The 23,848-nt window shown below is 37.5% G+C and overlaps 1 protein-coding gene across 4 annotated transcripts in view; it reads left to right on the top strand.

Annotated features, from left to right (window-relative positions):
* Positions 1 to 23,848, top strand: part of VRK2 (VRK serine/threonine kinase 2) — a 114,385-nt gene that overhangs the window by 59,100 nt on the left and 31,437 nt on the right. For all 4 annotated transcript variants that reach the window (XM_087863417.1, XM_045788022.2, XM_045788020.2 and 1 more), the window contains exon 8: positions 19,066 to 19,198. In XM_087863417.1, the coding sequence (XP_087719543.1) occupies positions 19,066 to 19,198 (133 nt within the window). The remainder of the gene's footprint in view (positions 1 to 19,065; positions 19,199 to 23,848) is intronic.

Genomic DNA, 23,848 nt, shown 5'->3' on the forward strand with positions numbered 1-23,848 from the left:
ATATCTGGTGGGCCCTTTTGATATGTAGACTGAGCCTTTTATTTCCAGAATGTTTTCTTGGATTATAGTTTTAAGTATTAATTCACCCTTCATGTGTGTTTTGAATTAAAATTATGGAGAAAGGAACTAGAGCAATAAGCTGTTTAATGAAGAGAAAAAACAAGTGGAAAAAGAGATTCAAGAGTAGAGAGGGAAGAATTGTTGAATGGTTGGCAGGAGAAAAAGGCAAGAAACTTTGACATTCATAGAGCCTTTGTCAAAGCAGTAGAGTTGTAAGGATTGAGATAAAAATAGGAAATAGACTCAAAGAGGTTTTGGGTAGAAACAACAGCCGTCTTAGTTAAGGTGGAATGAAAGGGTGCTGACAGGGATGATAGTCAAAGTAAATATTTGGATACCCCATTGGAGACACACTTGATGCTCTGGGCCAATTTCATTTTATTGTGTTTTTGTTGTTATTGTTTTTTGTTTTTTAATTATCCGAATACTGTTTTACCTACAATCAGACAGGTAACCTCATTGAGAGTTGAAGCAGATTGTAGATTATTTTAGTCTTCTTTTTCCCTGTGTCTTCATTGCATTATGGCCGTTTCTTGGTAACTCATCTGGTACCCTCCAAATTTGGAATTTTGAAGACTCTCAAAGTGTACACCATTTACCTTCTTTCTTTCATCATCTTTATCATTTTTTGTTGAAAAAACAAAAACAGGGGCACCTAGGTGGCTCAGTCGTTAAGCGTCTGCCTTTGGCTCAGGGCGTTCTGGGATCCAGCCCCCGTCCTCTGGGAGCCTGCTTCTTCCCCTCCCACTCCCCCTGCTTGTGTTCCCTCTCTCGCTGGCTGTCTCTCTCTGTCTGTCAAATGAATACATAAAATCTTTAAAAAAAAAAAAAAAGAAAGAAAGAATAAAAACATCTGTGGAAAAGTCTCATTTAAAAAAAAAATCCATGATTTCTTATGTACTTCTTTACAACATCTCCATTTTAATAAGATTTCTTTAAAAAATAATTGTTTGAGACAGAAGACTAAAGAAAATGCTTCAGTGGTAATATTGTGTTCAGTAGAAGAAGAGGAAAGAAATCAAGTGTATTGGTTTGGTTAAAAAAATCCTTTAAATTAAAAATTAAAATTATATTAAGAAACATCTACTTACGGAGGAGGTGCCTCTTCAGAAAAGACAATGTAAATCAATCTCGACTCAATTTTGAACGTTTATCGTGTACTAGGCATTATGCTATATTCTTTAAATGAAGTGTTTCTAAGTTTATGCTTTCCTGATAGATAAGTGGGTAACATCCTCTTAGACTACTTAAGTTTTCTAACTTCTGTTTAGAAACTTTACTGACTTTGAAATATGATATGGTATTGCACAATTGATTACTGGAAAGTTAGGCTTATGTGTGCTGTTATGGTATTTGGAAAACGAATGTGCCTTTCTGATTTCATTACTTATAAGGGCATTAGCAGAAGTGCTATCGAGTGGTGGTTTTGCCACTGAGTACCACACACTTGGCTGTATCTCCCAGTGTCACTAGTGAAGAAAGGTGAGGCAGTTTAAGTAAAATCAAGGTTCGTGCACATCTTTTTATCTTTCTGTTTTCAGAGGTGCAGATGTTCCTCACCTGTGAAAGGCCACTTTGTTGATCAAAAGCACACCATTTTTAAAAGCTTTTATTAAAATTGTACTTAGTTAACATAACTAATATTCGTTTCAGGTGGACAATATGGTGATTCAGTACTTCCATACATCACCTGGTGCTCATCACAATAAGTGTACTTTTGTTTGTTTTTTTGTTTTTGAGAGAGATTGGGCAAAGGGAAGAGGGAGAGAGAGAATCTTAAGCGGGCTCCGTGCTGGGCACGACCCTGAGATTATGACCTGAGCCGAAATCAAGTCGGACACTTAACTGACTGAGCCACCCAGGGGCCCCAACAAGTGCACTCCTCAATCGCCATCACCTATTTCACCCATTCCCCCCCACCCACCTCACCTCTGGTAACCATCAGTTTGGTCTCCATAGGTAAGAGTCTGTTTTTTGGTTTGCCTCTTTTTCCCTTTGCTCATTCGTTTTTTTCCTTAAATTCCACATATGAGTATGGGGCGCCTGGGTGGCGCAGTCGTTAGGCATCTGCCTTCGGCTCAGGGCATAATCCCAGTGTTCCGGGATCGAGTCCCACATCGGGCTCCTCTGCTGGGAGCCTGCTTCTTCCTCTCCCACTCCCCTGCTGTGTTCCCTCTCTCGCTGGCTGTCTCTCTGTCACATAAATAAATAAAATCTTTTTAAAAAAAATTCCACATATGAGTAAAATCACATGGTATTTGTCTTTCTCTGACTGACTTATTTCTGTTAGCATAATACACTCTAGCTCCACCCATGTCATTGCAAATGGCAAGATTTCATCCTTCTCAATGGCTGAGTAATATTCCATTGTATAACTATACCACATCTTATAGCTGCTATAAACATTGGGAAGCATGTATCCCTTTGCGTTAGTGTTTTTGTATCCTTTGGGTAAATACCTAGAAGTGCAATTGCTGGGTCATAGGATAGTTCTATTTTTATCTTTCTGAAGTATCTCCTTACTGTCCTCCAGAGTAGCTGCACCAGCTTGCATTCCCACCCAACAGTGCAAGAAGGTCCCCTTTCTCGATATCCTTGCCAATGCCTGTTGTTTTCGTGCTTTTGATTCTAGCCCTTCTGACAGCTGTGAGGTGGTGTCTCACTGTGGTTTGGATTTGCGTTTCCCTGATGACCAGTGGTGTTGAGCGTCTTTTCATGGAAGCACATCGTCTTTTCACACACCGGCTTATATCCCTGCTTTTACATGAAGACTTTCTGGATGATTCTGGTTTACACTGATTTTCTTTTTTGATTTTCTTTGGCTTCTAATATGTATTTTAAACACATAAGCCCTCAAGTCTCAGTTGTCTTATGTGCTGAACTAGAATGGACTCCTTAAGGCTTTTGTAGGTAGGTTTACCTCTCTTCCTTCTTGTGTATTCCTCAGAATACCTAGGTTAGTGTTCTTTTGTAATTACCCTTTAAGAAATACTTTATTGACTCAGGAGGTTTAGGCCAGTCTTGTTGCAACCTGCCATCTCACTTAGTGCCCAGATTGACCTGATCGTTCAGGTGCCTCACCCCACCATGCTCCATGTGTTTCTGCCCCAAAGCTGCCGGCTATGTCCAAGAGAAAGGCCCTCACAGGTAGAGAAAACAGTTCTGTGTGTCAACAAATGGAGGGATCAGTATGGCTTAGGAAACCTATTATTTTGAAAAACACTTACTTGACTCCTGGGAGTTGTGTTGCACTGAAAGCCAGGAGGCTCCAGACTCAGCCCTAACCCTGAGCAGGATCGCAGCCTTCCACAAACGTTTTAACCTGTGAGGACTTTGGCTCTCCAGTCTATAAAATGTGAGACTTTGAGTGATTTCAAAAATTCCTTCTAGGGGCGCCTGGGTGGATCAGCTGTTGGGCGTCTGCCTTCGGCTCAGGTCATGATCCCAGGTCCTGGGATCAAGGCCCGCATCGGGCTTCCTGCTCGGCAGGAAGCTGCTTCTCCCTCTCACACTCCCCTTGTTTGTGTTCCCTCTCTCGCTCTCTCTCTCTGTCAAATAAATAAATAAAATCTTAAAAAAAAGTTTTCTTGTAGCTCTAAAATTCTGTGATTCTCTGAAGATGTGTTTCCAAATGCTTAATGCTCATTGTATAAGGTAGTGTTTCTTACACTGTTTCCAAAGTGTCCACCTATTGTTGCATAGCAAAGGAAGTTAAAAAGTTTAAATTTCAGAAAAAGTTTAATGATCTGGGAGCAGGAATTGAAGTACCTGACCTGTATCTGGTGGCAAAATGCTCACTTTCATCCATAGGGTAGGGTCAGAAGCCTCATTAAAGCTGCTTGTTCAGTGTTTGCTAGAGGGAATTCTAACATAATCCATTTATCAGTTACGGTTACTTGTAAGATGGAGTGCGGATGTGTGTTTATAAGAATTTTGCATGGCATCCACACATGATATGGTACCATTTTTAGAAGTGGCGTTTCCTTTGTTGAACATACATAAAATTAGTCCTGGTGATACACCTCTGTGTTTCATTATCTTTGAGTAGCATTGCATGTCTTAGCTTGATGATACCATTATATTACTGGATGGCAAGCTGCTAAGGCTACTTTAAAGTATTTTGGTGTCACATGGACAGGGTTATACTGTAGATTAAATAACATGGTAGTGTTTATAGTCGCTTATAACATGCAATAACATGTACATCTTTCATCCTTGTGCGGTGCTGATGTACCCTTTTAGCTGAGCAAAGGGACTTTGAAATTTATTCCTGTGATTTTAGTTATTTGAACTTTTAAACATTTTATGAGCTTTATTTAATAGAATTGTTCGTAAAAGACTTCCACGAAATTTTTGTCTCCATATAATTTATCATATGAGTATGTTTTTAAGATTTAATACCTTCTATGTATCTCTACTCATAAATCAGTTTTATAAACTTACTATTTGGGGATTCTTTCAGTATGATTTGTCAAATAAAAATAAAGTAAGCTCCAAATGTTATTCCCATCTAACATTCTATAATGTGTTAATACTGCTATGTTTTACTGCACTTCAATTTATTAAATTACTTTAAAATTGTTTAGGTAATCAAATGTATTTTAGCTCTGTTATCTGATAGTGAATGGTGTTCCTATTATCAAAATTTATTCTTAACATGTGTGTATTAAGATGTCTGATTTTAAATCAGATTAGATCCATATAAAAAGAAAAAATTCTTAAAATACCATGCAAATGACAGTAATATGAATATAGGCTACTAGAGTCTTATTAGAAGATGGTGATGAGTGGAAAATATTGAAGAAAACAGCATAATAATTGTGATTTAGAAGCCATGTTCTCCATATTTAAGATTAATATTTTGTGAAGCTTATTTCCCAGTGCTGGGACTCTGAGACGAGTGAGAACTTGGTAAGTAGATAATTGTGCCTCTAGGAGGATACAGTTTTTTTTAACCTTTTATTTTGAAAAATTTGAAACATACTGAATAATAGAGAACTCTCGATACCCAACACTTTGATTTAAAAATTAACATTTTCAAATTTTATCTATTTTTTGGATGAAAGGTTTTAAAACAGTTATAGATAATCATGACATTTTATCTCTAAATACATATGTACACATTTCCAAAAAACAAGGACAACTCACCGTATTATCACCATGCTATTACTTAACAAAATCAACATTACTCCTCAGTGTCAGGTACAGTTTTATATCTTCTACTTTCTTTCTCCATTATCCTAACATTCATTAGAAAATGGGAATACACACACTTTTTATTCTAATTGTACTTAAGCTCTTTTTTTTTTAAGATTTTATTTATTTATTTGGGAGAGAGGGGGGAGAAAAAGAGATCATGAGCAGGGGTGCAGAGGGAGAGGGAGAAGCAGACTCCCCACTGAGGAAGGAGCCTGATGCAGGACTTGATCCCAGGACCCCGCGATCATGACCTGAGCCGAAGGCAGACGCTTAACCGACTGAGCCACCCAGGTGCCCATGTACTTAAGCTCTTTTTTTCCCTTTTTTTAAAAATTATCTATTGCAGGAGACTTCTCTGCTATCACTTCCCTTCCTATAATTGAGTCACCTAGATCAGATCTCTTTGACCCCTTTTAGCTCTCCTAACCCCTGACTTCCTGGATAGAACTGGTTGTAAGCTACAAATCTGACTTAGGAGATACTGGTACAGAGCCCGGTGAGCATGATTTCTCTCAGCTGAATGTCCATGAGGAGAGCCAGTCTCTAGTCTTGTATATAGGAAAACAGGGATTGTGTTTTATTCACTGATGTGTATTGGGCAGCGGGCACAGAGAGCATGGCTTATAATAAGTACTCAATAAATAAATGATGAGCGAACAATGAGTAATTGAATAGGTTAATGCATAACTGAATTGATTAGTCATTCAATGTTCAGTAGTAACAGATAAAGCCAATCAGGTAGAGCTGGATATAGTATAGCCACGTATAGCAACTAAGGCGTTTGTACATTTCTTAAATTCCTATTGCGAGAAATCTATCCAGTGTCAAGTGATCATTATAGCCATTATTGGTGTTTTTTTATGGATAGAGCTCTGCCAGCATATTCATGGAGAGACACTGAGAAATAGGGGCTGCTGTGGGTTAAATTGTGTCCCCTTGAAGGATGTTGAACTCCCAACCCCCAGTATCTGTGAATGTGACCTTATTTGGATGTAGGGTCTTTCTGAGTTCAGATTAGGTCATTAGGAAAGGCTCTAATCCAGTACAGTTAAGGTTATAAATGGGCATTACTTGGACATAGAGACAGACCAGACATGAACAGAGGAAAGATAAGTGAAGAGACAGGAAGAATGGTTCCTATAAACTTGGAGAACCTGAGATCACCAGAAGCTAGGAGAGAGGCATAGAACAGATCATCCCTTGCAGGCCTCAGCAGGGACCAACCCTGCGAACACCTTGATGGCAGACAGGCAGCCTTGAAGATTGGGGGCAGATGCCTTTCTGTCATTGTTGAAGCTACCTCATCTGTGGTGTCTTGTTAGAGCGGCAGCCCTGCAAAACCAACACAGGGCCTGACAGATCTTCGGGTGGAAGTTGAGATAATATATTTCCCCCAAACTATTTTAATAAAAATCTCAGGAGAGTGTTCTGTTTTATATAAGTTGCTAACACTTGAGCGTGAATACCAGTGAGTTTTAGCCATATGTGAGCACCAGGATGGGGGGGGGGGGGAATGGGAAGCGGAAAAGTGAGAATAGAGGGGAGAGAGAAGTACCCTCTTTTATTTTGCCTAGGGCCACTCCAGGCCGGGCCAGATCAGCTAGTGTTTCTAACAGGATTTGTTCTTACACATGGGATCTCCAGGCAGTTAGTTCTTGCCCATGTGTGGTGGGATCTTCATGATAATAGACTGCTTGTTTATTCTGGAGCTAAATGTCCTTGTTCAGAATCAGAAGATATTAAAAAAAAAAAAAAGTGGTGGGGCACCTGGGTGGCTCAGTCAGTTAAGCATCCACCTTCGGCTCAGGTCATGATCTTGGAGTCCTGGGATCAAGCCCTGCATCGAGCTCTCTGCTCAGCAGGGAGTCTGCTCTCCCTCTCCCTCCGTGCTCTCTCTCTCAAAAAAATAAAATCTTTTTAAAAAAACAAAAATTAAAATTAAGAAAAAGGTGGTTTACTTTCTCCTAATCCCAGGCAAAAGGTTTAATAGAAGAAGCTGGTAACTATTTGCATAACTTTCAATATAGATTCAGTGTAAAAATAGTTAAGGGTCTGAGCTCAAGAATCAGACTCCCTCCCTGGCTCTGCCTCTTATTAGCTGTTTCCTTTGCTATATTATTTCACTTGCCTATGCTTCTGTTTCCACATCTGAAAATGATAATAGTACCTCCCTCACAGGGAGAAGAATCAAGAGATTTAAACATGTGAAAGGCTTAGACAAATAAGAGGCACATAGTAAATACTCAGTAATAACTAGAAGATAATTTCATTATTTATATATATATGACAAAAGAATACCCTATCCTATTTTTTGCTTTCCAAGAATTCTTTAGATTTATGAAAAAAGACATAATGATGTTCTGGTTAGATATTAAGAAGGTGGTAATGAATTGGATTTAATAAGTGTAGTTCTCCCCAGATGTGTAGTTTAATGATAGATGTCCCTCCGGTTGTAGGGACCAGAACTTCCAGGGTCTGTTTTCTATATATGGGAAAAGATTTCACATTTTAGGAGTGTATTTGCACTATAAATATGGGATGGCCCATTTAGCAAATCACCTAGCCCCAAGAGTATGGTTCCCAAGAGAGTTAGTGCTGTTGAAAAATTAGTGTTTTTCTATAATCAATACATGCTTATTGAGTGCCTACTGAGTCCCACTGGTCATATTATTTCTATTTCTGAAGGCCAAATGCATAGATGACCAAAGAATATTCGAGCATTCTGATGCACGCAAGGCTATATACAGGGTGTTTGTTTCTTTGTTTTTTAGTTAGTATGGGAAAATGGCATTTTTGGACTCTGAATCAACTCATTAAGCTGCATAAGTTGGATGGGTTAAGATGCACCCCTGTCTAGGGGCTTTTGAAAAACTGTGCATGTGTGAATGGCATTGGTGCTGGCAACCTCACCTGCCGTCTCTGACACCAGTGGAATTTGTAGGCAGTGGGGAACAGGGCAGCTAGTTTGAATGTTGGTTAGCTGTGTTTTATGTAGATATAACTTCCATGTGGTGAACCTGTTTATGAAATTATAGCAATGACAGTCAAATTATATCAGCTGACATTTTGTGAGTATCTACTATTTACAGATATACCAAGCTCTGAGAATGCTTACCTACATGCTGAAAAGTCTTAAGTTCAGATTTGATTTAGACAAAAAGGAAGACCATAAATTGGATGCAATTCAGATTATGCTCTCCCATTGCCTATTTATTTTGCTAAAGGACAGGCACAAATTATGTGCTTTGATATCATGTTGGAAATGAGAAAGAAAGGGTGTTGTAGGTTCTTTCATCTAATTCTTGAGAACTTGTGTCAGAAGGACAAATTGGAAAGAGACTGTAATTGGAAAGGTTTTCTTTTGTGGGTGAAAGGCATTTTTAGTAAAGAAGCAATTGCTAGCATATGATCTATTGAGGGAATCTCCCCCAAAAGTCTGGAAAGCACATTAAGTCACAGCCCTATTTGAGCAAATAGGCTTTCACATATTGCTAAAAGGACCAGGTTGGAATAGAAAAACAGGTCATGAATTCAAAATGCGAATATCATTTAGAATACTGCTAAATACCTTGGTATTTTGTTGGGATGCTTGAATCTACAGCACCATTTAAAGGAGCCAGAGCCTTGAGCCCCAGTGGGGCAGTAGATGCCTTGAAAAGATCGCGGTGAGAGGCCCAGCTCATCTGCTGTTCCTTCGTATGTTAACCCCACGAATGTGTCTTTAAGTCTCTCACTCTCAATGAATATTACATATAAAGAAAACAGGATAAAATTTCAGATGTGAAATAGAATAGGTAATTTTGAGATCTAAGAGGGGGGAAAAAACCTCCAACACATGAGACAGATTTTTTTTTTTTTTTTTAAAGAATAACTGCATGTTGCATCCATCAGAAAACAGACACTGCAGACTTTTTACGGCTCAGGTAAGGTCAGACTGTAGTTTTGAAAAATACATCTTCATGCTTATTCTAAGAAGCATCATGTTTGAAAAGTAAGCTGGTACCTTTTAAAAGTTGCATTATTTTGTCTAGACTGTGTAGCGGTAACGCGACATTACTGGCAAAAACAAGGTAGGGGAGTTGAAAAACAAAACAGTGCTATACAATAAAAGAATAAGAAGCACAGATTTATATCAACATGTAGTAGCATCTGTGAGGTTACATATAAGTTTTTAACAGACATGAGGGATGTTTTTGGACATTAACATGCTGCTTACACATTGCATGCTTTATTCCTTTTTTGGCATATAGTGATTTTCATTAGTCAGGAAGTGTTTAATTTCTCACGAAGATTTTCACATACTAGTATCTTGTTGATAGAATAGGGAAATATTATACCTTAGTCAAATAAGATAAATGCTGGCTTTTTTTTAAAAGAGCCTTCAAAGTTACTGAGTATGTCTATGTTCTCACTGGAGTTTTCAAAGTGTTTTCTAGATTTCCATTTAAAAAAGTCATGAATAGTGACTGTCTCTCTCCAGAGTATAATTTCCATCAGTCTCTGATAATGAGAGCTTTACAGACACATTTCTTGATACAACAAGGTGTGTTAATTAAAAGGATTTAATTGTATAAAATAGTGTAAGTTATGATAAGATATGAGTGTATGACAAAAATTTAAGTTCTTAAAAAGCGAATCCCGGGGCGCCTGGGTGGCACAGTGGTTAAGCGTCTGCCTTTGGCTCAGGGCGTGATCCCGGCGTTATGGGATCGAGCCCCACATCGGGCTCTTCTGCTATGAGCCTGCTTCTTCCTCTCCCACTCCCCCTGCTTGTGTTCTCTCTCTCGCTGGCTGTCTCTATCTCTGTCGAATAAATAAATAAAATCTTTAAAAAAAAAATAAAAAAATAAAAAAAAATAAAAAGCGAATCCCATTTGAGGGGTTGAATATACATCTCTAATTTATAATCAGTCTGCAAAGCAGAGGTAAAGTAGTAATGTGATTTAACGGGTGGTCACATCCCACTGGGCAGTGGCATTTGTTCACATTGTGTCTTGCTTCTTTCTCTCTCAGCTCCGTAACCCCTTGCACCCCTTCTCCAGCTGACAGTTTTCCTGTCCATCACATCAAGTGCTGAGAAATGCTTCCATTTGCACCGGTCTGGCTGCTCGGTGCTTAGGATTCTTGGTTGCTTGGGGAGCAGGAAGGCAGCAGATTTGACTCTTGATGGGAAAGAAGTCCTTTACTTTTCCCGTCAACAATGAGCATGTCACTCAATCTTGCATAAACTGAAAGAACCAGGAACTGGTTGGGTTAGGGTGTTAGCCCCCTAATCAACCAGTTTGCTTTGGTACAAAAATGAATAAATCATTTTCTTTCCAAACCACCTCTTCCACCTGTTTCCTTTATTCACTGAATACTCACTTACTAGCCAGCCACACCATTTTTAGAGTTGTCATTGGTCCTCTTCCCCAAGAACCATGGTTCTTCTTTGTCTCCCTTCTTTTGTTCACCAGTGCCCTGGTCTGCCCTCCCATTGCCCTTTGCCTGGACTATTGTTACAGTCTTCTAAGTGGATTCCCTGCTTCTACTTCCTCATTATGGTGCTGCCAGTACTGATAATACTATTCCTTGCCAAAAACCTTTGGTGACTTGCCTTTACATACAGAAATTGTATCCCAGCTTCTTAACATGTTTTTAGAAGCTTTCTATAAACTGATGCTAACCAGTTTTTCTGGCTTGTGTTGTATTTCCAATAACCTCTGCACTCCCAACCTACACCGACCTGTGCTCTGGTTTTCCCTCCTCGGTTACTTCTTTTTCTCTGTCCTCGTTTGTGGAAATCTTAGGTATTTGTCAAGGCCCAACTCAAATGTTTCTTTCTCTGAGCCTCCCACTTAGAAATAAACTCCCTTGCTCTAAAATATTACTGAATTTAAATCTGCTATACTTTTTTCAAAGGAAATGTTATCTTTGGACCTGTAGATGGGTGTATATCATCTCTCCTTTCTCTATGTGAAATATACGGAGAAAACTCAGCCTCTGATCAGACTGATTAAGGTTTGCTTTCAACTTTGCCCCTTGCTATAAGTTTGATTTTCACAGAGTACCTAACCTTACTCATCGTATTTTCTCATCCTCAAGATATCTTAAAATAATCTCCACATGAGCGTTAAACGATTTGACTTCTGTAAAGCATGTAATGTTTTCACTTGGCAAGCATTCAACAAATATACATTCATTTTTCTTTTTCTTTGTTTTTTGTAAATATGCAATTTTTGATAGTTTATCATGCTTGGCACTCAGGTGGCTATTGAAAAGAATTTACTTCAATTTTTCCAATTATTACCACCAAGTCAAATCAATAAAAATTTATTTAAGCCTGTGCCGAAGGCCTTAAGAGGAGGTACTGTCACAGATACAAAAATGTGTACAACATTATCCTGGCCACGTGCCCCTCAGAGCTTACAGCCTATAAATATGGAGCAGGGCTTAAAAGAAAAGCTAGGGCCGCCTGGGTGGCTCAGTCGGTTGAGCGTTCAATCTTGATTTCAACTCAGGTCATGATCTCAAGTTTGTGAGATCAAGCCCCGCATCGGACTCTGTGCTGGGCATGGAACCTGCTTCAGATTCTCTCTTTCTCCCTCTCCCTTTGTCCCTCCTCCCCAAAAAAGAAAACTAAATAACTCTATACATTTTTAAATAGTAAGTCCATGTGGACATAAATGAAAACCCAGTAAGTTGCTTTGTGGTTAAAGGAAGGTACATACCAGAATAGGATTCAGGGGTGAGTGGTGAACCCAGAAATTGTGAATTGTGAATCCAGGGCTGTGGTAGGAGGCAGAGAAGAACACTTTGGGCATGCATAGAGGGGTGCTGGATTGAAGGTGAAGGCCCTTCCCATGCAATTCACTGCAAAGAGGACTTATCACAGGGTGTTCTGTAATCATTAGTTCTCCCCATCCATTTGGAAAAATAAAGCAGTGTAAGAACCTTCCCACATTAGGAAACAAAGGCGATGGGAAGTAAAGGGTTAACTAAGTGCAGAACTTGAGAATGTGGCATATATGGGTGTAGATCTAGTTAGGTAAAAGGGGAAGAACGTTTGAGACAGTCCTGTTCAGTATAGGAAAGTTGTGTTCTTTATGGACAGCAAAGTCTAATTTGTTTTCATCTTTATTTGTTCAGTGCTTTTAACGAAGGCTATGATTTACTGACCACCTGTGCCAAATCCAGTTCTCAGAGGGCCAATACTGAGATGGAATTAGGAGTGCAAGGCCTTAATAGGGGAAGCAAGTATATTACCTGTGAAAGAGAAAAAGAGAAAAAGCAAGACTGGACAAGGAAAGCTTTGAGAGTGGGTTGTTGTTATGACCCCTGTGACTAGAGAGGAGATAGGAAGGATTTGTGCCAGGAAAGCTTAGACTGATACAGTTCTGACACGGAGCATCAGAGCAGAGAGTACCCATTAGAAAAGGGCCCCTTGGGGAGCAGTGGCCACACAGTACCGCCACCATGATCATTGTTTGGCAGGTGCAGCCTAGGAAGAGCATGGCCTTGGCTCATATGCCGTAGCAGCTCCCCATGGCCCTTGTCGCTCGAGGTCATCAGCTTACTGCCCTCTTCATAGGTGAAAGGTCGGTTCTGTCTGGATGGAATTGGACCTCAGTGGCTGCCACACTACCTTTTCAGTAGCAAAATATTAAAGTCAAATGTCTATGTAAACCTTAGTTCAGATTAGGTGGGGTTTTTTTGGAGTGGGGAAGTTGGGGAGCCTGAGAAACTCACTAAAACAATAAAACTGAGTAGAAGCTTGACTTAGCATTGGGTGACTTGCATTATTTGGGTATAACACATTATTTTTTATCTGTTTAATGTGAATAATGGCACATCTTCCCTACCCACCTCATGAATTTGAAATATAATATCTAAGAAAGGTGAGAAGAAAATGAGTTCCATGTGGAAATGTGAGAAGTAGTGCAGTGTAATAGAAAGGTCTATGGAATTAGAGTAAAGGGAGGCAGGCAGAGCTTTTCTTTTACTCATGGAGAAAGGAAACGATAACTAAATTCAGAAAAGTCACATACAAAAAATCATTTAAAATGCATTAGGGAGGGACACCTGGGTGGCCCAGTCGGTTAAGTATCTGCTTTTGGCTCAGGTCCTGATCTCAGGATCCTGGGATCGAGCCTGTCAGGCTCCCTGCTCAGTGGGGAGTCTGCTTTTCTCTCTCCCTCTGCCCCTCACCCCTGCTCATGCCCTCTCTCTCTCTCTCAGATAAATAAAATCTTTTTAAAAAATTAAAATGCGTTAGGGAGCTAGATATTTACATTTTTCTATGCCTAGTATGATTACAATGCAAATAATCACTTCCTACTTGATCTTGGTACTCTTGAGTTTCCCACTGCAGGCTTGTCTAAAACTAGGGATATTATATATATTTATACTTAAAGTAAAAAATATTAACTAGTTATTTTTTATTTCACAGAAAGAAAGATAATATTTAAAAAGTTAACTAGAAAGCAAGTTTTATTTTAGGTTAGGGGTTGGCAAACTTTTTCTGTAAAGAGCCAGATAGTAAATATTTTAGGCTTTTATGAGCTCTGTGGGCCACATATGGGTCTCTGCTGCATATTCTTTTTTTTCTTTCTTTTCTCTTTTTTTTTATAATCCTATAAAAATGTAAAAATCATTCTTAGCTCAAGGACACACAAAAATAGGACCTAGACTGCAAACCTTATTGTTAGGATTAAGTTCTGCTTAAACTTATTTTTGACTTCAACAAAATTTCAGAAATGGATAGAACCCCAAATTCTATACAATATTAAAAAAGAGAGAATGGATTTTGATGTTATATTGGCATGGGATTGAATCTTGCTTCCATCCTTTACTAGCGCTGACCTGGACAAGCTGCTTAATTACTGGGGAGCTTGACTTCTTCATATGTAAAACGAGACCAATGCTACCTGGCTGGAAGGTTGCCTGTATTTAATGACATAATTTGTGAAAGGTACTTTGTCCAGTGATTATCGCATAAGTAGAACCTCAGTGAATTTTCTTCCTTTCTTCCTTTCCTTATCTTATTTGACAATATTTCCCAGTCTTTTTTTTCTTTCTTTCTTTGAATTGTTCTTACAGAATTCTAGACTGTGTTTTTCTACTGCGGTACTTCATAGAAACTCTCACTTTGATGTGATTTGTATCAAATTAATTTATCAACATTTTGATTACAAAATATTGACTTTGCTTATACCAAAATCTCTACTTACCAAATGTAGTCACTCCTAAATTTCGTTATTAATGCATCAAGACCTATAATATTGATAGACGCTAGTGGTAAAACTTAAGAGGATTTTAGAGAATTTATCCAGTTCTCATAGAATATAAATATTTTAAGCCATATGCTGCACTAGTAGGTAAAAAACAAACTAAAAAAATGGGGGGGAGGGTTGTGTTGGGTGGTGGGGATAGATATTTGTTTGTTCTACCACTCTGTTCAATAGCATTCCATGATTATTTGAATCCTCCCCCACAACGCTCTCTTAAGACCAATGACTATACACCCAATATTGGAGTACCAAATATGTAAAGCATATATTAACAGATTAAAGACTCCACCTACAGACAACAAAACAATAATATGGGAGCTCCAATACCCCATTTTCAACAACGGATAGATCATCCAGATGAAAATCAATGAGGAAACATTGGGCTTAAACTACGTGTTAGACCAGATGGGACTAAGACATATATGTCATTCCATCCAACCACAGCAGAATACACATTCTTCTCAAGCACACATGGAACATTCTCTAGAATAGATCATATGTTACACCACAGAACAAGTACAGTACTGAACAAATATAGTACTAGAAGTCCTACCCAGAGCAATTAGCAAGAAAAATAAAGTCATCCACATTGGAAAGGAAGAAGTAAAATTGTCTCTGTGGATGACATGATATTATATATAGAGAACCCTAGACTCCACCAAAAAATTATTAGAACTAATAAAGGAATTCAGTAAAGTTGCAGGATGCGAAATCAGTATACAAAGATCAGTTGCATTTCTATACACTAACAATGAGCTATTGGAAAGAGAAATTAAAATAATCCCATTTATAACAGCATCAAAAAGAATAAAATATTCAGGAATAAATTTAACCAAGAACATGAAAGTCCTATGTACCGAAAACCATAAAACACTGATGAAAAAAATTGAAGAAGACACAGATAAATGGAAATTCCATGTTGATGGGTTGGAAGAATTAAAATCATAAAAAATGTCCATACTATCCAGAGCAGTCAACATACTCAGTCCCTATCAAATTTCCAGTGGCCTTTTTCATAGAAATAGAAAAACAATTCTAAAAATTGTTTGGAACCACAGAAGATCCTGAATTGCCATAGCAATCCTAAGAAGGAAGAAGAGTGTTAGAGGCCTCTCATCTCCTGATCTCAAACTGGGTTACAAAGTTCCAGTAATCAAAACAATATATTAGCATAAGAAGAGACACATAGATCAATGCAACGGAATAGAGACTCCAGAAACAAACTAATGCATATACGGTCAATTAATCTTTGACAAGGAGCGAAGAATATATGTAAAGAAAGGATATCTCTTAAATGGTGTTGGGAAAACTGGACAGCTAATGGAAAAGAATGAAACTGGGCCCATATCTTACACCATACACAGAAATTAACTCCAAGTGGAGTAAAGGCTTGAACATAAGATTTGAAACCATAAAACTTCTAGAAGAAAACAGGGAAAAGCTCCTTGACATTGGTCTTGGCAGTGATCTTTGGATTTGACACCAAAAGCACAGGCAACTAAAGCAAAAATCTACAAGTGGGACTACATCAAACTAAAAAGCTTCTGCATAGTAAAGGAAACCATCAACAAAATGAATAAGCAATTATGGAGTGGGAGAAAACATTTCTAAACCACATATCCAATGAGGATATATCCAAAATATGCAAAGAACTCATACAACTCAATAATAAACCAAAACAACTCAATTAAAAGATGGGCAAAGGACCTGTATAGACTTTTTTCCAAAGAAAACATCCAAATGGCCAGCAGGTATGTAAAAAGGTATTCAGCATCACTAAATCATCAGAGAAATTCAAATCAAAACCACAAGGTGATATCAACTCACAGCAGTTAGGCTATTATCAAAAAGACGAGATAAGTGTTGGTGAGGATGTGGAGAAAGGGGAACGCTGGTGCACTGTTGATGGGAATGCAAACTGCTGCAGCCACTGTGAGCAACAGTATGGAGGTTCCTCAAGAAATTCAAAATAGAACTACCATTTGATCCAACAATCCACTTCTGGGTATATATCCAAAGGAGATGAAATCATTATCTAAAAGAGATACCCACATGTCCACCGAAGTACTATTCAAATGAATTACTGTATTCTGAGTCAAATGGTTAGCATATGTTTTCTTTACTATATTACTAGCTTCTTGTCTTCAGCTTGACTGAACTTTAGACAGTTTTCTTCTGGATTATAGGCCCCTGTCAACCGTTTTCTTTTTTTTTTTTTTAGAGCATTTACCTTAGAAAACTTGAAATTGTAAGTTCTTTCTCTGTGCGTTTGAGATGTAAATCTTTTCTCAGCCTCTTGCCAGTTTTGCAACCCAGGAATGTCTTTTTCAAGGACCTGGGATCCATCCCTTTGAAAGTAGTCATGAAGAAAGATTGTGCCCCTATCCCCTTGACTCTGAGGGAGGGTCGTTGGAGCCTACACACCAATTAACAACATGGACGACCTAGTCACACTGACCAACGTTCCCTTAACCTCCTCCAGTTATTTCACTAGCTCACCCCCTGCACTTAAAAACTCGCCCATGTTTTGTTTCAGCAGAGTTGAGTTCAAACTCCTCACCTAATTGCAGCAGTCTCTCTCTCCAGCTTTGAATAAAGTCTTCCTTGTCTGTGTAACTTGTCCAGTGCAATTTCCCTTTGACAGTGATTCGGAGTGAAGTCTCCAGTGTCAGCCTCTGGCTCCATTTTACTGCACAAATCACATACTCTCACTAGGCTTCAGTTTGTACTTGAGTCAAATGGAGATAATGGTACCTACCTACAGGGTTTCTGTGAGGGTCAGTGAATATAAAGCTCTTGGCGTGCTGTGTGGTGCATATTAAGCACTCCATAAATTTTAGGTCTGATTTTTTTTTTTTTTTTGACTAATGACTACATGAAAAACTTGATAGGTCTTTTTTTTAATTTTTAAAATTTTTTTTATTTAAATTCAATTTAGTTAACATAGAGAGTATTATGAGTTTCAGGGGTAGAATTCAGTGATTCATCAGTTGCATATAACACCCAGTGCTCATTACATCAAGTGCCCTCCTTAATGCCCATCACTCAGTTACCCCATCCCCCCAGCTACCCCCCTTCCAGCTACCCTCAGTTTGTTCCCTATAGTTACGAGTCTCTTACGGTTTGCCTATAGGTCTTTTTTTTTTAAGTAGTAAATTACTCTAGCATATTTAAAATGTTTCCTTTTGCTGAATTACCAGTATGTACATTTTCAGGATATCTACTTTGCAAAGTGAAGTCTATTTAGTTCTTAAACTAAATAAAGTGCATCATAAATAGTGAAAGCAAGCAACCAGTTACACATCTGATCCTGGAGTCTAGTTATTTAGGGCAGAGGGATCGGTTACTTCTGAGGCCATGTTGAGAAATGGTGTCTGTGGGCGCGAGAGAGAAAACTGAAATACCATGTTTCCAGACACCCTAGCAAGCTATATTCTCCATCACATGAAGAAAACTCTGTGCTGTTTATATTTTGAAGGTCAAATTATCTCCTTCTTAGGCTATCATAAAACCAAAAAGTTAGACTAAAATTTAATACTAAATTTTCTTGGAATAGATGTTCTACTTTAAAGCGCCGGTTGTAGTACAGTGCTCTCTTGTCTTGAAGCTGCATCATGAAATGTTGCCGCAGTCCCCCAGTTTTAAAGAAATACATGTGAAACAACACATTTAAAAATTGTAAACTGCTTTCTTTTTGGAGGGAGCATGGAAATGTATTTGGGAACTACTCTATTCTGGCTACACGTGAGGATGACTGTCGTATCAGTTCCCTATTCAGGGCATGCTATGTCTGTAAAATTACTTCTCCCCCCCTCTTTCTCTCTCCAAAAGTAATCTGAGAAAAATTCACTTGAATTGCCATCTGACTTTTAACAATCTATATTCTGTTTGGAGACCCTGCTTGCAATTCTGACAGACTTACAAAGATAACAGTGATGATATGGATCGGTCTGCAAGGCCAAAAGTACTGCACTGATGTTCCATTCTTAAATACGGGCAACATGGCGGGGTTTTTTTTGTTTTTTTTTTTTTTTTTTTTAAGAGTCTTTACCTCTTATAGTCTGTTCACTATTTTTATACTTCCTGTTAATGGAGTTTCCTATAACATTAGGTTTATATTTTTAGATTGTTTGCTCTCCTCTCCCCTCCCTGCTTGAAACACGTTTATGTTTAAGGGAAGGGTTATAAGAAAGGGCAGACCTCATAAGCTGTATGAATACAGAAAAAAAAAAGCCTATTGTAGTTTATGATGTCTACATGCCCACCTGGAGGGAAGGGAATTTAGGAGTACATTAAAAAGGACTAAAATCTAAGTCAACTCAGAAACAAGATCTGCCCATGATGAAGTAAGGATTTAAGCTGGAAAGTTAGTTGTTACGGCCCCCAGTTGTATATATTTTATCCTGAGGCACCATTTGGTTTAATAAAATGTAGATCTGAGGCTGTTCTTAACCTATCAGTTTCTTAAGACTTAATTATAAAGGTTATATTTTCAGAGGACAAAAGCATTACTCATTTCTCTGTTCATGTCTTCCAGGTTTATCTTGCAGATTATGGACTTTGCTACAGATATTGTCCCAATGGGAACCACAAACAGTATCAGGAAAATCCTAGAAAAGGCCATAATGGGACAATAGAGTTTACCAGCGTGGATGCCCACAAGGGAGTAGGTTGGTTTCTTTTTTTCTTTTTTCTTAATTTTATTTCAGAAGAATGATTAAAGAATAATAAGGCCCATGAAATGACCTTTGCATAGTCAGTTTGAAGAGTAAGAACATTGACAAGATTTTTATCAAAAGTAGTGAATTCCTGTATGCCAATGAATATTTCTTCTACCAGGGGGAGGAGTCAGAGATTGTGACAAGTGAGAAGGTGTGCAACAGGGTGTCAAGTGAGCAAAACTTGATGCTGATTTGGGGCAGGAAATCACTAGTTTGTATAGGTTAAACTTGGAAGTCAGCAAGTGAATTTGTACGCTGTCAATAATATTACAGATTTGGTTAAAGTGCACATGGGAAGAATTATTCCTGTTTTTCACCAGGCCCTTATCAGAGTTTTAGAAGATACCATCTCTCAACAATAAGGAAATCTTTTCTGAAACTATAAAGTGTTAACTTGTGGAAATCTTTCCTAGTTGCCTTTCATATATCTTACTTATTTAAACTCACTTTGATGGTATTGGAAACACATTTGCAGGTAAATTACATACATAGTCCTTTTATTGGATATTGATTGTACTGCCTTGCATTCCAAGGCAGACTTAATTCAACAATTCCCTAATTAGTTAAAGTCATAACCTATGTCTTGTATTCATTTACCATTAATTAAACCTTAGCTGTTTATTACACTGCAGTCCAAATCCAATAGCCGACCCAGAAAGCCATGGAAAAGGAAGTAGGGGGTCAATATTGAAAATATATGGTGCAGAGTCCCACTGATGGTTGCTTTGTTCACAATCAATATGGTCAATGCAACTGTACTTTCTTAGTTGCTCTGTCAGCAAGACAAAAAGTCAATTCTAATGTTATGCTAGTAAAAAAAAAATGGTGATTATTGAAAAAGTTTGCCTTTCAAAATTATATTCTTTGTAAACTTTATAAAAATATTTTCAAATATGCTAAACCATAAAAATAGTTTAAAAAAGCTTTGAAAGGACCTCATGTCACTAAAAGGCAATTAGAGATTTGCACTTGTTAATGGCTGTTGAACTATTACCTTAAACTGATACTTTCTGGCGAGTTTTAGTTGGTGCAAACAACTGTATATTATTGCCTTTTCTATTAAAAGGACCATTGACCATGTAATGTAGGGGGTCTTGATCATTTTCCAGAGCAATTAAAACCCACACTAGTGTAAGGTAGGCCAGTGAAAAAGTAAAACAAGTATGTCAGTTGTACACCTTCCTTCCAGAAAGAATCATAGGTTAAATTTTCTGAAATGGAAGTTACGTTTTATATTCCTATCAGAGTAACAGAAACCACTACATTTTTTTTAAGAATAGGATAGTTAGAAAAATAATGATCACTAAGAAATTTAGTAATATTGTGTAATTTTTCACCATTTACATTGTTAATGAGTCAGTGAGCATTTAAAGATATAAATGGGACATGGTTTTAATTAAGAAATGTAAGAGTCAGATGCTTACTGATATATTTTTTTTCAATTCAGAGTTCTTTCACTCCAAATGAATTTTGTTCCTCATTTTTGCCAGATTTATTAGTATGGAAGAATTTGCACAAACCTGGAAGTATTTTTTTCATAGCGGTATAACGAAATTCATCACACAAGATTCTTAAGCATTGGTCCAGCTATGTTAATGATATTAACTTATGGTTGGACCACTTACTTCTATAACTGATGGCTCTCATACTGATGCTGTCTGATTTTGGCTATTAAAAGTGCTAAGAAACAACTGTAATTGTAGAATGGAAGTAGAGTTGTTACATGTTAGTTGGGTCAGTGTTCAGACGATGGTAATTCTGAATGTCCTCTACAATCATTCCATTGTTTAGGGCAGTGTTTTCATTGTGCTATCTTCATGAACGATTTAAACAATTTTTCGTTCTGTAATCCATTTAAGTTTTTTCCTCCCTAAATAGTAACACATGTTGATGAGTTGGGTAGATTTCACCATGCTAGGTCTCTGGGGAGAAGAATGAACTGAGAATGATGGTAGAAAGATGATATTACTTCCCTGGGAGGGCTATTCAGGGAAGTGCCTATATTACATATTTTTGGTATTTGCTAGAAAGTTATATGCTGGAGTGAATAATTGATTTTTATCATAGGTTTCACAGGATTCTTATAAAAAGTAGATTCCCTTAATGCATCTAAAATAGAATTTACACTAAACTTCTAGGTATATCTATGTCTGCACAGATATACATAGATATCTATGTAGGTATACATACATATACAGTTAACCCTTGAACAACATGAGGGTTAGGGGTGCTGATGCCCCATGCAGTCAAAAATCCATGTATAACTTTTGACTCCCCCAAAACTTAACCACTGATAACCAACTGATAACCAGAAGCCTTACCAGATAATATAGTTGATTAACACATAATTTTTTTTAAAGATTTTATTTATTCATTTGACAGAGAGCGAACACAAGCAGGGGGAGTGGCAGGCAGAGGGAGAGGGAGAAGCAGGCTCCCCACTGAGCAGGGAGCCCAGTGCAGGGCTCAGTCCCAGGACCCTGGGATCATGACCTGAGCCAAAGGCAGACGCTTAACCGACTGAGCCACCCAGATGCCCAACACATATTTTTTTTATGTTATATGTATAACATACTGTATTCTTACAATAAAGTAAGCTAGAGAAAGAAAATGTTACTAAGAAAATCTTAAGGAAGAGAAAATACATTTATAGTACTGTACTGTAAAAAAAAAATCTGCATATAAGTGGTCCCATGCAGTTCAAATCCATGTTGTTCAAGGGTCCACTGTATACACATAATACATACGTGCATGCATATATACACACATACATATATACATACATATATATATATTTGCTGAAATTTTAATATACAGTTTCAGTCTGGTATATAAAGTGAAGGGTTTGATATCTTCAAATGTTTGAATACCATTCATTCCTAACGTTTTACATTTAATTTTCCAAAATAAAACATTTTACTTTAGGAATTTATTAGAAATGAAATAATCATTTAGTCATATCTAGAAACCAGAATAAACAGGGCCATAAATCCTGTAGTTAAATGTAGAAGGTCAGATTCATAAATATTCATGTGTTTACTTTCAGTACAGTCACTATGTAGTTTAATCTCAGAAAAATCTTTTCTGTACCAGTCCAGCTATGAGATCAAATAAATACTGAGAAAGATAATGCAAAGGAAAACATAAAGAGCACAACAAGTTATCTCTAGGAAATAGAACCTCTGGTTGTCAAAGCATTTGCTGTATGTCAGATATGTCAGGCCCAGGGAAATATTCAGGATTGTGTGTAAAACTGACCTGCGAAATAGCCGCTTAGTAGAGACTGTTAACCCGATCAGACTGTCTGGTCTCTCCTACTTGTTGTAGGGGGTACTCAGAAACCAGAGCCAACTCTCATTTTTCTGTGGATTAGTTGGGTTTTTCTAATGAAGGAGTTTGTATAAGGTGCCAGTCAGCAGTTTCACCTAAGCGTTTTCTAAAATGTTCAACTTTATGCAAAAGGAAGGCAGCTTGTATTATTACAAGCCAAAAAATATGAATAGAGATACATAGAGACGGCTGGATAGGTGAAAGAGCATTGCTGGGGCTGCCATACATCTATGTAGATCTGTATGCGTTTTAAAAATTGCAGTTATTCTTCCAAACTCAATTCTCTTGTATGACCTAAAGGTATTTTCTGAGTGGCTGAAATGCTTCATTTAGTGTAAAATTAGAGTAATATACATTGGGCTTATCTATCTCTTCTATTACTAATTTTTTCTTCCTCATAAGAACTAACATGTATAAACATTGACATATTTTGGGCTTGTTGCCTGATAATTAAAGAGAATTATATCTGTGTCAAATATACTATTTTAAAATTTGCTACATTCTTAGTAATGTTAAAAAGCAATATTTGGATCAATGTGTGGTATGGATTTCTGTAGATTTTTCTACTCACTGAGGCATGCAGTCAATACCTAATTTCTCTAGAGATATACTGCATTTAACATATTGAGCTTTTTTAAATACTTCAGACCTCTGCATTGAGTGTATAATACCTGTTTTAATTTGACATCATTGATGACCATAAAATATATCTAAATTGCATTTTAAATGTCCATTTGTTTGTGTAATATATTCAGTATCAAGGAAAGAGACATACACTTTTTTATTTTTGCCAATTGCTACGGTAGATGAAATCCAAGTCTTGTGTTATTTTTTGCACAGTTCCCTTTCACTCTAATCTAACACTCCAACTTACAAAATATATGTGAAATAAACTGAGAGTGTATTTCCATGTTACTAAACTTGAGGAAATGGTACGGTTTACACAATATTTATCTCCCCAAACAATAATTCAAGAAAGGGAACCCATTTTTCAATTATGATATCAAGGTAAACCATCAAGCTTGGATCCTGTTAGTAGTCAGAAAAGCAAACCATTGATTTCTATTTTTAGGTAAATTTACTGCTATAAATAGTCTTTGGTCAATGTATAAATAAAATATAAAGAAGACACTATTCACTTTACATGGCATAACCCAATTTGACATTTAGCCATGACTTTTAAAGCCTTAATGTAGATCTTGAACTGTTTGGTTGGGTTAATAATACACATTGGCTAAATGGAAGTTGCCTTTGTGGAATTTAAGAAAC

The sequence above is a fragment of the Ursus americanus genome, chromosome 7 (genome assembly GCF_024610735.1).
Source record: "Ursus americanus isolate L20-20 chromosome 7, mUrsAme1.1.p, whole genome shotgun sequence".
NCBI classification, from domain to species: Eukaryota; Metazoa; Chordata; class Mammalia; order Carnivora; family Ursidae; genus Ursus; species Ursus americanus.